The sequence below is a fragment of the Numenius arquata genome, chromosome 1 (assembly GCF_964106895.1).
Source record: "Numenius arquata chromosome 1, bNumArq3.hap1.1, whole genome shotgun sequence".
Taxonomy (NCBI): Eukaryota; Metazoa; Chordata; class Aves; order Charadriiformes; family Scolopacidae; genus Numenius; species Numenius arquata.
The window spans coordinates 45,981,623-45,998,153 of record NC_133576.1 but is presented as its reverse complement, the minus strand read 5'-3'; the positions used below and the strand labels follow the sequence as shown (position 1 = coordinate 45,998,153).

The window sequence follows — 16,531 nt, the reverse complement described above, 5'->3', positions numbered from 1 at the left end:
AGTTTGGAAACATTTAAATACACTGGATATCTACAAGTCCATGGGGCCTGATGGGACACATCAATGAGTGCTGAGGGAGCTTGCCCATGTCACTGTGAGACTACTATCGATTATCCTAGAAAGGTCGCGGTGATGAGGGAAGGTTCCTGAGGCCTAGAAGAAAGCAAATATCGCTCCTGTCTTCAAGAGGAACATGAAGGAAGATCCAGGGAACTACAGGCCGGTCAATCTCTGCTCCATTCTTGGGATGGTGATAGAGCAAATTATCCTGGAAACTATTTCCGAACACACTCAGGGCAGGCAAGTCATTGGAAATAATCAGCATGGATCTATGAAGGGGTAATTATGCTTGATGAACCAGACAGCCGTTTGCAACACAACGACAAGCTTGGTGGAGAAAGTGAGAGCTATGGATATTGTTTATGATTACTTTAGTAAGGCTTTCCACACTATCTCCCATAGCACAGAAAAACTGATAAAGTACAGACCAGGTAAGTGGTCAGTGTGGTAGTTTAAAAATTGGCTAACCTGAGCTCAGGGGATTGCGATCAGCATCACAAAGTCCAGCTGGAGGCCAACTGCTACTGGTGTACCCCAGGGGTTGATAGCGGCACCAGTGTTGTGTCAGTATCTTCAGTTAATGACCTGTATTAGGGTGGTAGAGTGCACCTTCAGTAAGTTTGAAGAGAATACAAAATTAGGAAGAGACCACATAGTTCTGCTGCTGTTCAGAGGGACCTGAACAAAGGGAGATGTCAAGTCCTGTGTCTGTGGAGGAATAACTCAATGCACCAGCACAGGCTGGGGCCTCACTGGCTGGAAAGTAGCTCTACAGGAAAGGCCCTGGGGGTCCCTGGTGGACAAGTAAACTATAAGCTAGCAATGTGCTATTGCAGCGAAGGCACCCAACAGTATCCTGGGCTGCATAAGGCAGAGCATAACAATCTGGTTGAGGGAGGCAATCTTTCATCTCTACTGAGCCCTGATGAGACACATGTGGAGAGCTGGGCCCGGTGCTGGTCTCCAGAGTAGAAGAGAGACAGGGAGATACTGGAGCAAATCCAGTAAAGGGCCATGAGGCTGATTAATGGCTTTGAACATCTGTCATACAAGGAGAGGTGAAGAGAGCTGGGGTTGTTCAGCCTGGAGAAGAGATGGCTCAAGGGCATCTTCTCGGGGCTTACAGGTACCTGATGCAAGAAGTAATGAATACAGAGCCAGACTCTTCTCGGTGCCTAGTGAAAGAAGGAAAGGCAGTGGGCGCAAATATAAAACACAAAACTCCTTTTAAACACAGGAAAACCTTTTTTTTTTTTTTTTTTTCCCCAATTATAAAGGTGATTAAACAGTAGAGGAGGTTGCTTAGAGAGTTTGTGGAGTCTTTATAGTTGGAGGCAATCAAAACCCAACTGGACATTGTCCTGGGAAACCTGCTCTAGTCGATCGTTCTTTGAGCAGAGAGAAGGGTCAACTCCCTGGTCATCCAGAGAAGTCGTCTCCATTTTTTGTGCAAATGTTGGGCAAATTGGTTTAGTTATAAAGCATCTAGTCTCAAATATGGCTTTCTGTTTGGGGTCAGGAGTTTTAGTTTTTTGTTTTTTTTAAATCATGTATCATAAAAACTTTTTTAACAGCGTTCTGGGAATCTATAGGGAGAGTATTTAATTTGGTTAGATGAATCGTCTCTGTAAAGTTTCTCACTTGATTTGTTTTAGAAAAATATTATTTTGTGTTAAAATACTTAAGTTGTTGAAAATATTTGTATCAAGTGGAAAATGAAGATGTTTACATCAAGTGAAATTTTATAAGCTTCAGTGGAAGGCGTATAAGTCAGACACCCATAGCAACAATCACTATTTAGACATTTTCTTGACTGTTCTTATAACAAATTTGAGGAGGTATGCTAGTTGATCAGTATTCCATTTTTGTCAAGGACCTAAATCTACTTATGGCTAAAGGAATACCCAGTTTACAAAATAGCATATATTCCATCATTAATGAACAGGGTTTGAGTTATTTAATATTGCTTTATAATTTTATCTTTCATATTAAAGTGCTCCCTATAAAGAGACTATGGCACAGTGTATTATCCAAGGGGTTTTGAAATTATTAATGTATTTTGAATTAGTTATTTTATGTGGGTTTTCATAATTCATTAGTAGTCATGTCTTGATATGTACCCTGTCCTTTCCTGTGTTTGGGTTTTTTTTGTTTTGTTTTGTTTTTTCTGCTTCACCTTCTTAAGAAGTCTTCTGTGAATGGGAAAAATAAAAAAAGTATTTTTTATGAATTAAGAAAAACATTTGCTGGTTTTCTTCTACAAGTAGTAGATGTGTTTTGGCAATACTCACTCTCTGAAAAGATTAACTTCTTTCAGACAAGATGAAATTACTTTGTAGTTATTTACCAAGATGATGCATTAATTAATCTGTTACAAATGCCAGAATATATTTGTCACAGGAATAATTACTTTTATATATTAATTGCTTTCACATGGCTGCTGGGATGCAGATACATACCCAGTAACAGTTTCTTTACTGTTGTGATTATTGCTCAAGAAGCAGCGTAATGTAAGCATGTTATGTATAGCTGTATTTTAAAGATCCTGTATAAACTTAATGATTTTCCAGGTACTATAAAAATTCTTGAAGACCTTGAAGAAGCAAAACTAATGATATTAATTCGTTATACACCCCTCACAGGGATCTTAGTATTTTTGCATGTGTTGGGAATATGTAGAATGTGTAGATAGGTAGCTCTCTTTTTCGTGTTTGTACAATTCTAAACAAATTTTATTTGAACCCTCCCCTCTTTCTCCTGAACACTTACAATCTTTGTGACTCGAACTGCTAGAGCGTGTCAGCTCCCAAAGGCATAAAGCTGTTTATCCACAAGAGCCTGAGTGGAATTTTTGATGCAGTACATATTCTCCAGGGAGCTGTTATTATATATTGAGTAGTGTCAGGAGGAAGTATTAGGCACCATAGTGTCAAAACTTCATCTTTCATTTTTTTCAGTGAAGAAATAAACATATTCACACATTTGAACACAAAACCTGTTTATTTGCTTCAAACAGGTGACTGAGAGACCCTGTGACCACAGGATGTGTGACCTAAACCGTACAACCCTGTTTTCCTAGTTAGGTTTTCTGAAGAGCAGTGGCCTCCTGCCCACTTGTGTCTTCTGCAGCCTGGTGTGATGTGGGCTGGACTGCAGGTTCCACTGGAACCTGAGCAGCTGTGGAAGGGGAGTTCAGAGACCTGCTGGAAGCAATTTTCATAGGTAATCAAAGGCTTTTTGATTCCTGGCAATAGTAAGCAAATGTGAAACAGTCACTGATCTCGTAAGGGTGCGAGCTTTTTTCCATAGTTTTATTTCAGTCTTCCACCAACCAACTGCATAGAGACTTTGTTTCTCCTGTTTTGTTTTTTATTGCGTTGTATGGTGGAGATTTTTAATTTTTCTCTAAATATTATCAACTTCTTAATGAAATAAAGGGATTATTTTACATGTGTCTGGCCCTACCCCTTAGAGTCATAAGGAAGAAATGGTGAATTTGCCTATGTGTGTCACTTGTTAAGGGCCTGCACGGAGAAGGCTGACAGGCAGGTTCTGATGTTATTTCATGGTTTTATCCTTCCTGTACTGACCCACAGAAGTTGATTTCTTGTGAGTCAAATATTTGTATCTGGCTTAGGAGGTAATATAGTATTGCTTTTTTTTTTTTTTTTTTAATACATGTTGCCTGTTCAAACCTTTTATCTAGGTTTTCAATCTTTCTGTTTGAAAAATCATTCTAGGTTTGATATGCATTTTGCTGGTAGCAGTGTAGGCTTAAAGAGCTTTTACTTATTTTGTTTACATTCCACTCTTTTGCTTGTGCTAATGCAGTTGTTTATGGGGGGGGCCTACACAGTGAACTTGGCTGGGAAACTGATCCAGTTAAAAATAATCCTTTTTTTAATCTGGATATTAATAACTCAGATCAGTTCTGGCATCCAGTTGGCTGTAGGTACTCTACAAATGGTGGTATCAGCAAAAACGAGAGGCAGTGTTAGACAGGGAATGTTTCTAAATCAGTAATGCTACAATACTATGGCAAAAGCTGTTCCTTTTATTTTTTAGTTGGAAGGTCCCGACTAGATGCTGCCCTGAGGCTACTTTGACACTTAGGCATCTTTTCCTACTCTGACTTTCTAGAAGTACCTGCTAAATAGATTTTTTTTTTTTTTTTTTTTTTTTCACTTGCAAGCGCAACTTCTTTGTATACTCCTGTATTTATAAACCCCAAATTTGGAGTTGATAACAGGGCCTCAGCTGCTTGTGGCAGATTATGTTACTGGTGAAAAATATCTGGACCCAGATGTGGTAGCTATACATTTCTAGAGTCAGTCTAAGATGGTAATTTGTAAGTCTGAATCTGAATATGGCCACTTGTTACACAGGGCGGGTGCATTTATAGGTGAAGTGTAACTGTGGTGGTCTAGTCTGATGTCTTTCTGCTGGAAGCACTGGCCACATGCTTGAAGATGGAGAAAAAGGGTTTGTTGTGAACTTGGCCTGAAATAGCTTGAGAACAGAGCACATGAGATTTTGGGGATCTGGTTCCATCTGCTGCTTCAAAGAGACTATAAACCAGTTAATTCGGTTAATATAGAAGGTTTGTGAGATGGGTGGAGTTTTCCTCATTGGTTATTTATTTTTTTCTTCATTGCTGAAGACAAACAAGACCCGAAACATCTTCAACATGCTTATTCATCTCAGATACATAAAAAGGTACATACAGATATATTTTTGCCTTCTAAGTTACCTAGCAATGTATGCTGTGGCTTACACATTTTGTAAAATATAATTGAAATGTTGCTCAGCATTAGATAGTGCATGTAAGTAGCAGAATACACAATATAAACTTGACAATCTTCTTAAATTGCATAAACATATAAAATGGAAAGAGGTATTTGAGCCATCTAGTGGTTGGTATGAAACATTTTAACATTTTTGATACTACATAGAAAATGTAAGTGACATCGACTTGGAAATAGCATTTCTGATTTGTCTGCTTTTTAATAATGTGGTTGTATAATGAAAATACCCCAGACATTAAACTTTGAATTTGAGATACAGTCTGTTTCAGTTTGCAGGTTTTTTCAATTTACTGTAGGTTTTAGTAAAGAGAGAGATCTGATAACATAAAAATTACATTAGAAGTTAGTAGCCAAAGAATGAATTTTTGTTAGCATGAGATCTTCAGAAATTGTGAGGGTTGTTAAGAAGTTAAAGGAAAGGATTGTAATAAGATAAATTTATTTTCTACTTACTGAAAAATGTTTGGAGCGAAAAAAAGTGGGCTTGTATTCTACATCACCAGGTGTTTATAGCAGGGTTTTGAATAGCAGGGATTAAATTTGAAAAGTAATCTTTACTGGAAGACATGGGATGGGTATTTTTGGTGATAAACTTGTCCAAACAAAAGTAACAGAGGCAACTGAAAACAGATTTCGTAAGATGGGGTGTGTTCCTGGTAAACAGAGTCACAGAATCTTATGATGTTAAGAAAAAGGTTCCTTTGTAGATGAAAACTTCGTGTAGTGATCCCACTTGGTCCTGATAAGATGTTGTAGCTTTTCATATTGGCTGTTGCCAGTAGGAACTTGGCTGCTGCCAGTAGGAACTTGGCTGCACATTGAACTTGATGGCATTCTGCAATGCAGACAGAAAAGTTATTTGCTAAAGTAATGAACTTTAGGTGCATTTTGCCTTGAATTATTCGTGGGAAAATACTGCATACATTTAACCACTGTAATATCTTCCAGTCCTTGTAAAAGTCCCACCCAGGTTTAAATGCAGATTAAAAGGTATTTTTTAATATTTATTAAGACAAATCTAATAAACAATCAACAAGCAGTACTAACGGTGTTACATACAGTTAGAGCTATAGTATTTCAGGACAGATAAATATGATCCATACTGACATATCAGCATTTGCACCTTTACATTTGAAGTAAAGTATTAGAGTCTTAAATCTTGCTCTTTTTTTTTATTGAGAAGACAGTGGTAGCTTAACAGATTTTTAAGGTCAATCTCAAATGCTTTGTAAAGCCAAATAAGAATGAGAGAAAAATAAGAATACCAGTCCCAGAACAAAGGACAGAGCATTAATGGTTGATTTGTATGTTACTGGGGTGGGGACAACTGTAAAGCTTCATATGAATGGTATATTAATTACATTTGGACAAATAATCTGCATCTTGGTCCTGTTGTGCCTTGAAAGTTGATTATTATTAACCCTTAGGATCAAAATATCAGCTAGATTAATGTTCTGAATCTGTAACTTGTTTGGACTGTGAATTCTATAAGTTTCAGAAGACTAAACTGAATTATTTGAAGATTGAAGAGATTTTAGTTGTCTGGCATATTTTTGCTTGAATTTTGTGGTGTGATGATAAAGGATTTTCTGTTATTAATATTATTCTCTATCTTTACGATGATGTAGTGTTGATTGCAGTTGGTGGATCTCTGAGGTAATATTGGACAGTTTTGTTAAGTTCTGTTCTACTAACGAGCCTGACCCAAACACAGGGTATTTTGCAGACTTCCACATTGAAGACCTGAAAGTCTCTATCTTACTTCTTCATTTAAAATGACTTTTAAATCGAGGCATTTTGTATGCTCAGTTTTTGAGCTTGCCTTCTTTCCTAGTCTGTTGTTGCCAGAACGTGCTTGGAAAGCGGGAAATACATGGGCTACAGAATTATCGATCTTTTATCTTGATGATGTCCATGTTGTGTTTTTGTTCAATTAAACAGGAATGTGGTTTTATGGTAGCATTAAAGTGTCATCTTTTATTGTTTATGTACTTCCCCCTCTATCCCCGCTGTTAACATCTTCCAGTGCTCTAATTGCTGTAGTATCTGGTCATACCACAGCATTTCCTTGGAAGCTGTCCACTGCTGAAAGGATCCATGAAAGGATCTTTGGCAATTCCCCTGGTTTTAATTTGCATTTAGAAGATGCAGATGAGGTATAATGAAATGGTAATATTGGCTCCTGTTTCAGATGAATGTTGCTCTTTGAATTGTGTTCTGGTTACCAGTTATTTTCGAGGAGAAATTTGGTTATACCTTTTATATTTGGATTAGGTGTAAGGCATCACTAGAATTTCTTCTGTGGAATTCCATAGAAATTTGACTTGTTGAAGAAGTGCATGCAAGTGGAAGAGGGATTACCTTGAACTACAGTCTTTGACAATGGAAATTCCATCTCTTGTCCATGTGTCAGAGCTTTGTTTTCTTTAGGATGTGTTCTTGGTCTCTCAAAACCAGAATTACACATACACATTTTTAGGAAAATGTGTCATAGGCAGCATGTACGTGTTGTGTCCTGTAAATAATGGAATAGCTCTGCTAAATAGAAAACAGCTATGCTGTGGCAAAAAGAAAAGGCAATTTGTTTATTTGTAGTAATTTAGGAAATAGGTAATAATTATTTGTAGAACTGGACAGTTAAACATTCATTAAACCTCTGTAATGTCACTTTAGAAACAAATCATACTTTTCTGTGAAAAGAAAATGGGGGGAAATGGGTTTCCAGGAGGAGAATGAGATTTTTAATCCCCCCCCCCTTTTCTCTCCTCCCCTTCTGCAAAGTAGGGAAATAGAAATTTAATTAATGATAAAGAAATATGATTGTCTTAGCTTTGAAGTCAGTGGTCTGTATTTTTGGTATTCAGAAAATTGAAATTTCCTTAAGCGTATTTTCAGATTCATATAATTAATGTTCTGCTTTAGGCACTGAGATTAAGACTCTCTAGTTTTGTTTACTTTTATGTGACTGTAAATTATTGTGACTATGATATGGTATTCAGTTATAAAACATTTTTAATTACATTTAGTTGCCAAAGACCTCTACTCTGTCATTTCCTTCCCTGCTGTTGTACAAGTAGAACAAAACACATCCGTTTCTCTGGTGTAAAAGCACTTGAATATTATTGTTGTTACTATTCCTCCAAAAATATTTTGTGGAGAATCACTTTTTTATTTTTTTTTAAATTAAATATTTACCCGTCTTTTCATTCCTTCTTTTTGGTTCTTCCTGTTCAAGGTGAAATTTAAATATGCTTATCTTATAATGGAAATACGATGTCAAAGGATGAATAAAATACTGGAAATTCAATCTTACAGCACATGGTTGTCTTATCTGGGTTTTAAACATTGTTTCTTTTCTTTACAGAATGCTGCCTTTTTATATGGCCTTGGTTTGGTCTACTTCCATTACAATGCCTTTCAATGGTAAGTTGGATTAAACTAACAGTTTCCATATTGTGCAGTGTTTTACTAATAGGTGACTATTTTAACTTCAATTCATTGTGAGTGTATGATAGTTTAAATTTTTTTATTATAGATAGGATGTTTGAAGAGATACTGTCCTGGGTTGCATATCTGACTTACTGTAACATACCTGTGGCAACCACAGCAGTTGCTTGAAAAGGAAAGCACAGACAGGAAAAATATTTTAGCTCCCTTGTAATATGATTCGGCAAGGGGGATGGAGCAGTGTAACTCAACAGGTTTTTGTGAATTGTTGTTATCGATAGTCATAGAATCATAGAATGGTTAGAGTTGGAAGGGACCTTAAAGATCATCAAGTTCCAACCCCCCTGCCATGGGCAGGGACACCTCCACTGGACCAGGTTGCTCAAAGCCCCATCCAGCCTGGCCTTAAACACTTCCAGGGATGGGGCATCCACAACCTCCCTGGGCAACCTGTTCCGGTGCCTCACTGCCCTCACAGTAAAGAATTTCTTTCTGGTATCTAATCTAAATCTCCTCTCTTCCAATTTAAAACTGTTACCCCTTGTCCAGTCACTACACTTCCTGACAAAGAGTCCCTCTCCGGCTCTCCTGTAGGCTCCCTTCAGATATTGGAAGGCTGCTATGAGGTCTCCCCAGAGCCTTCTCTTCTCCAGGCTGAACAACCCCAGCTCTCTCAGCCTGTCTTCATAGGAGTAGTCAGTAGCCTGTGTTTGTTTGAAAGCCCGTTTACAAAAAACCCTCACTTTTCTCTTGTAAAAAAAGTGGCGAAGTGGGATTGTTTTTATTTAGCTTGGTATTCAGTAATTTTTACTTAGCTGTAAAATGTGAAAGTTTTGGATGTGAGAAGCAGTACACTCAGATTTGACTCAGAATGCTTAAAACTGATGTAAAAATGCAGAATTAGAAAGAGTTGTAAATTCTGGCAGGGCTTTCGGAATTGAATGGGGCTGCTGTTGGATATGTGGGGGGGAGGGTTGGTTTTCAGTTGGGGTTTTGATTTTGCTTTATCGGTGATGAGAGAAAAATGATGAATGGAATAGACTTAGTTATTGGGGTTCTATTGGAAGGTCCTCAAACTTGTATTGGGGTTTATTCTTGCAGACATACGGTTAGTGTCCTTGGAAAAAAGTCAGAAAGGCACAATGTTTAGGTCGGTACTTTTTTACACTGCTGTTTAGCACCTTCCAGTGGGTGGAGCAGCAAAGTCAGGTGATTGTGAGGCCTAAGTATTATTAAATTAGAACTTTGAATTAATTTAGATTTTTCTTCTATGCCTTTAAGTAAGCTTGTTGAGAACATGAGAATAAATTGATGCCTAATTTATGATGTCTTAACTGCACGTAGAGCTTTATGTTAAGGTTGTATAGAATAATCATATTTGCCATTTCATTCATACAACAAAGTTATGTATAGTGTGGGACTAAGGAAGTTGTGTATCACTAGAGTATGGGGTAGAATTTTTAGAAGAAGAAAATCTATCGCAAATAACATCTTACACCTTTGTGTGTGATTTTTTTTGTGTGTCTGTTTTTAATCATTTTGACTGCTTTCCCCCCACTTTACTAAGTTTTCTTGGGGGCGAGAGGAGTGGGATGTGTGGTTGTAGGCGTTAAGGTGTGACAAAATCATAATAAACTTGGAGGTGATAGCAAGTCATTTACAGTAGATATGTTCTTTGTAGATCTTAGTCCTCCACAGGACTTTCTTGCAGATTGCAAGGAGAATCCTGCTTCTTTCAGTGAAATGCTAGTCAAACTGTCTTATTTCCTGCTGCAGCTATTCCATCTATCATAGAGTACAAAAATCTGTATATTTTGGGCAGGTAGAGACCTCTAGACTGTTTGAGGTAGTTGAAGCTGTTGTGCTTCATCCTTGGAACTTTTTTTTTTTTATCCACACAGCTTCAGATATTCATAGATTTTAATGAGAGGCATGTACTTAGTCCTCCTAAAAGGAGGGGGTAAGGAAGTGCCTGAGGTTTTTTCATGTCTCATATAAACGGGGATAATAAAAAAGCAAGTGGGAATAAGGTGAGTTTTAGAATACTTGTTTGTATTTTTACATTGTTTTGTAAGTTTTCCTGCTTTCATAAAAGGAAATGTTGGATTGGTTCCAGGACACACATGCACTGTAATTCAATATTGTACACTTCTCTGTATACTAAAGCAGCATTATCTTAAGTACAAATCTTAGCTGATACATCATTTTATATTGATGATTTTGTTTGACTATTCATGTAAGAACTGAAAGTTCTCAATGTATATACAAATGTTTGCAATAGTATGATTGGACTAAACCTATTTATTGCAATTATTATAGTAACATATGACATAAAGGATTAGCTCCATAAATTGAATCAAGTATAGTAAAATAGGTCTTACAGCTCTTAAGTTTTGGTACTCTCTTCTTTTTATACCATTTATCATCAAGCAGTAAAAAAGAGGTAGACTGATTTTTCCCTGTTGTTTCCCTGTTTCTCAAGTAGGGTAGAACACCAGTATAGAGATAGCTGAGATATTCACATAACGTGAATAATCTCAGGGCCTCCTTAGTTGTCTTTTAAATTGAACGCTGAAAGAATTTCTGTAGTTCATCAAAGGCTTACCCTTCATTTCTCTGCAATACATGCACCAAAGTATAGTGGCTTGGATGCCAGCTTTCCTCATTTATTTTAGTAAGGATTCTGAACCTGACTAGTCTCTCATTTGCTGATTTACACTGAGTCTCTCTCAGATAAAAAGATGGAGTCCAAGCTCTGAAATTGTGTTCTGAAACTGGCTCTAACACCCTCTTTGGATCCCAGTGTACCAGCCATGGTGCTCCAACGCCAGCCTACAGTGTTTTCAGTGTCTGTTATCTTGCAAATTGCTGGACAGTGTGTGTGAGAGACACCTTTCCTCAGAAACACCTTGCTGGAGACTGAGATCAGTCACTCATTGCCTCATTGAGCATACCCTGAGGCTCCTCAGTCCAAGGATTCCTTATCAGCTGTAAAAGTGTTACATAAAACTCAGTCCTTCAGCATTGACACTTTTGTGGGACACAGTCCTGAAGAAAGCCAAAGGCTAATGCAAAAGGTGATTCAGACCCTTTTCCTTACCTCCATCATGGCTAAAGATGCAGACCACCTGAGGGAAATCCATCATCTCTGACTGGAACTTATTGGCCCTTCTACAGCCATCCTTGCCAAAAAGAAGCACTTGCTGTCATCTATTTTGTCAAGCTATGTCTAGAACCAGTACCTCTGCATCTGGCTCCTTTAAAGTAATGTCACAGCCACCCCAGTCTGCACGGCTGTGTCCTGGCACTTCTGTAAGCTAGGGTCTTCTGTATGCTGGAATTTCTCCTGTTAGCATGTTTGACTCCTTGGAACAGGAACAAGGGAGTTCACCACAAAAATCTTTTTTTCCCCTCTTGAGCTCTGATTCAGAATTAGATCTTGACATCAAGAAGACAGCAGCAGTCTTTCATTATTCTTATCTAATTCAGATAAAGACATTTAGTGGTCAAGGTGGAGCAAGCATATACCTCCACCTCCAACATACAAGCACTGAGCAGCCTCTCCACATCCCATGTCTCCTGCTGCTGAATTCCACAACCCTCCAAAGGCCAAGCAGACAGCAGAAGGCAGCCCTCGATTATCTGTGGTTATCTGCATCTCATCTCTTGGTCACCATGCAGGCCTCCACACACCTGAGAATCACTCTTCTCCTAAGAAGTCCTTTGAAGGCTTCAGTGAGGCAGGAGCATTCTTTTCCATGTACCTACAGGAAAACACAAAAAACTTACCATCAACTGTGAGATGGCCTTAGCACAAATCACATTGGACCATTTACTTGAGCTGAAGGAGTCTGGTCTCTCTCTTGCTCTCTCTAGCTGTCATTCTCTTTCATCTTTTTCCAGAAAATGAGGTTTTGCCATTCTCGCAGTCATACTGAAATAGTAAAGCAGCTGTTTAAACTGCTTTTAAAGTACCCAGGTCTGCAGTGGGACACAAACTTTTTTTCAGTAGTCTCGTGCACCAACCTTCAGTATTTCATGCCTTATTCATTCACCCAAGAAACTATTGTTTTATGGTGGTTGCTGTTTGCCTGTAGGAGAGTCCTGTGCTCCTGAGGTCCGTTCTTTGCCCTTCTTTGCTTCCTCTACCAATACTTTTTTGTTTTGGTTTGGTTTGTTTTTTTTTCCAGAGGCAAGCTGTTAGTAACACAGTAGGATTTGTTCTTGAGGGAGTAATTTTTATTTTTTTTCCTAGTAGGACCAGATCCTTCAGTTGGTTCTCAAGCTGTTTGTGTCAGTGGTTGGTAGATCCAAGGAACTGGGCTTTTTCACCCAAAGAGTAGCTGAGTGTGTAGTCGGGTGTGTAGGAATGCAAACCACCTAGTGGGGACCTCTTTCACTTGAGTGGGGAACACCCCACCCATCATGCAGACAGCAGTCACTGGACTACTTCATCAAATGCAATGTCTGCTCTGAATGCCTCCGGATATTTAAGTAGTTTGTGCTGTTGCAGAGGGCATGCAGCATTTGTCGAAATAGCCCAGTGGTTGCATTTTGCGTGAAAGGCTCTGAGATTCACCCAACTGACAGTGACATTGCATTGATAATTAGCAGTCTGTGGAGTTCCTGCTTTGGAGACACCTGCAATGAAAAGTCCAGGAGGGATATAATTTGAGAGTAGGAAAACGGCTTGCTTACCAATAACTTGTGATCTTTAAGGTGTACATCTGTTTTGATGCTTCTTTCCCTGTTTTGTCAGAGTCTTTTCAGCTGGCCTGGTATTTGTAGTTAGGTTCATAAGGAGGGCAGAATTTAAGCACACACTGTGTAAATACTGCTTTGTCAAGTACTTCTTGGTTTTAGATGGCTGAGTTTATATATGTGTTTTTCAGGTATATAAAATGGGAATATACATGTAGGCCACACATACTAATTGTAATTAACCATGAACAAAGTGGTAATTAACTTTCTCTTTTGTTGTCTGATGTTTCTGTGGGTTTGTATCAAACATTCTTCTTGGATTGATGAAAACACATAATACCTGCTAATGCTGGGGAAAAAAAACCCAGTACTGTCAGCTGCGGTTCTGGAGAAATGTTTAAAGACTTTGCTGCTCAAAATGTTTCACGATTCAACTGTTACAGTCCCATGAACAGAGGAGTGGTATCTGATGACTGTAAAAGTATTTCATAAAATTGCAGTGTCCTGACTACTGCTGTATACAGACATTTTGTTTACATTCAAACTATGATTATGAGTATCAAATAGAAATTTGTCCTTTTTAGCCATGTGTCATTTTCAGTAGTGAGATTATGAAATGACATGAGACATAGAATAGTTGGTCAGAAAATTGAAAGAGGACAAAGAATAAGAAAAAGAAAGTTTCACTCCAGCTGCATCAAGTATTTTCCCTGATACATTAGAATAGTGTTGTGTTCTTTTATTTTGTAGGCTTATTCCAATTTTCATGGGTTTTTGTTTGAAGCATACGAGTATTAATTTTTGAATAGTTAAATCAATGCTATATTTTATATTCTTTCACCTAGTTCAAAGCTGATTTTATTCACAGCCTATCCAAGTAAAACCTTCCAATAAAAGTCTTATGAGAGTTCACTAAATGTTTAATACAATCTTCTATTAATTATTATTCAACTGCTTTCTTCACTTTCATAATGGTAGGCATTGTTGTATAAATGGGTGGGTGGAAAGATAGCTGCAGTATTGATTTTGTAAGCCTTGATTTGGAGATCATAGATTCATGTCACTTTTATTTTTTCTGAATTACTGTAGCAGTGCTGTGCAAAATGTAAGCCCAGAGGTGCTTTTCATTCTCCGTAGTGTCTGTTTTCCAGTCCTGCTTTCCCATTTTCAAGTGTTAGATAGCCTTTCCTTCCTGTTAGTGGAAAAGCTCCTGAACTTAGAGAAAACTCTTATTTTAGACTCAACCAAAATTGTTTTTTACTAAGCAGTTGGTCAATATCTTCAGAGAATAACCCAAAAGTTGTCTCTTGCTGAATTTAGACTACTGACATTTATTTCTGTAGTATGAGAGCTCCCAGCGCTTCGTTTGATGATTTATCCTTTGGACTAATGTATGTTTAGTCTGCTGAAAGATTAAAATGAAAAGCTCTGTCTGTGCATGAAGGCCAGTTAATTAGGGGTGGAGACTAACAACCTATTTGAGGAAGGCTGTGTGTCATCATCTCTAAAGGAAGCTGTTAGCCTCTTAAGCCAAGTCCTCCTTGGTATGTGACAGATCATCAAGCTATTAGCTTATATCTGCTCTTCTGGTTTTGGTCAAACCATAAGAGAGCTTTGAGGGGAAAATATCTGAGTAACTTACATGCCTTGGATCCTCTAGAGCTGAACTGTTCTGGATGTAAGCTTGGGCAGAGGACAGAAATGGGATTAGTGATGTTTCAGAGCAAAGAAAGATCTGTACAAGAATCAAGTGACTCCTGTATCCGGAAGGCTCAACTCAGGCAAGGCCTGAGGAAGGGCCCAGGAAGAAGTGCAGTTATCAGCATTGGGCCACATTCTTTCTCATTTCCTTTTACTCTACTACAGCATGTACTCCTACTTTCCGCTTCTTTTCATGTCCACTTCCTTCTGTATTGTACCAACCTGTACCAAGCCCTGATGTCATCTGCATTGGATGTTACTGAGCACTTACAAGTGCAATGGATGCCAGTGATGTGGCAGATGTTTTGCTCTTGATGTTGTAAGGGGCTGAGTCTGGAGATCTGGGAATGGCACTGGGAAACAGGCAGCCCCAAAATAAAGCTAGTTTTTACTGTAGTCCATGTTCTTGATGTGGCCTGTAATCTTGAGTGCGTTGCTATTTTGTTTAAATGTTTCCCATAGGCAAAATTAGATCAATACTAATTCAGGTATAATGTAGAATTGCCTGTCTGTCTGTAAGAGTTGGTAAGTAAATGTGTTTTCAGAGTTTGACTGTTTTATTCTATGAAAATTCTACTGACTACTTAAAAGTCAGGCTATAGTTACCAATTTAAACATGAACACCTACCACTGGTAGAAATTGTTGAAAATGCTGCCTTTCAGATCACTTTATTTGTGAAATTTTTATGATGTCCTTTTTCAGGGTAGTGGTGGAAGTAATTTGTATTTGTTATTATCCATGATTGTCATCTTGGAAAAACTATGAATTGCATAATCAATATAGAATTAACACTAGAGTTAAGTAAGATGCAGGCCAATATTTTGAATGGAGAAGAGAAAATACCCGATTTTTAGTTAGAAAAGCTGCTTTGTGGAATATTTGGTATATTCTCATGACGTTTTCCCCTTAATTTACTGATGTAATTATGCTACATTATAAGTTTAAATTTATGTTACCTTTCAGAATTTTCTTTTAGTTTTTATTATGGCATCCAAGGATACAGAATTTAAGCTGCAAGCAAGACACTGACCCAGGAGTTCCCTAGCATTTTGAGTGCAATTGCTAATGTAAATCTATCACGTATCAGAAACTGAAAGAAAATTTCTGAGTGTCTTTTACCAAATTCTCTAGCAGCGTGTCAATTCCATTGCCAAATCAATGCAATGGATGGGAGCAATCAATACTCCCTGACTACACTCCTTTGAATTTTTTAACCTCTCAAGGAAATAATGCCTTTAAAGCATCTCTGCCTTTCCTCCCAAAACCATGAGTTTCATCACAGTTACGAGTGATCAAATACGACTGAAATGTACGTTACAGTATTACTATTTAGCTTTTAGCATGGAAACTCTTAACAGTGTCTTAAACCAAAAATCTTTGTACCCTTTGACTTGGTTGATTTGATATATTTTTCCAAGCATCTATCAAAATGGTTTGGAAAGCATGCCCTTACTTCCTGCATAGGTTGTGATGTCTTGTCCTACTAATTTTCTTCCTCCTTGTACATTTTGGGCTTGTCTTCATTGGAAAATTGTGTTGAGTTGCAATATAGTCTGAAAGACTCATGATAACTACTAATGTTGAACCTGACTCCACAAGCAGCTTAGACAAGGACAAGTGGTGTTGCCAGGTGATCTGTAGGGAAATAAACCTTACACAAACTTCATAGAGGCTGTCTGTGACTAGCAGGTTCTGTGGTAAAAGTGACACAGTCTTTACGTGTTGTCCACTGATGATAATTTTACTGGTTTTTAAGTGCTGTGTTTTCTGAAAGACAGGGGTAGACAACATTCTTGTTCTTTTGAATCAATGACAG

General features: G+C 38.0%; 1 protein-coding gene across 8 annotated transcripts in view; it reads left to right on the top strand.

Annotated features, from left to right (window-relative positions):
* The window catches only part of KDM6A (lysine demethylase 6A), a 155,531-nt gene that overhangs the window by 63,711 nt on the left and 75,289 nt on the right, over window positions 1-16,531 (top strand). For all 8 annotated transcript variants that reach the window (XM_074147401.1, XM_074147315.1, XM_074147229.1 and 5 more), the window contains exon 5: window positions 8,230-8,288. In XM_074147401.1, coding sequence (XP_074003502.1) covers window positions 8,230-8,288 — 59 coding nt within the window. The remainder of the gene's footprint in view (window positions 1-8,229; window positions 8,289-16,531) is intronic.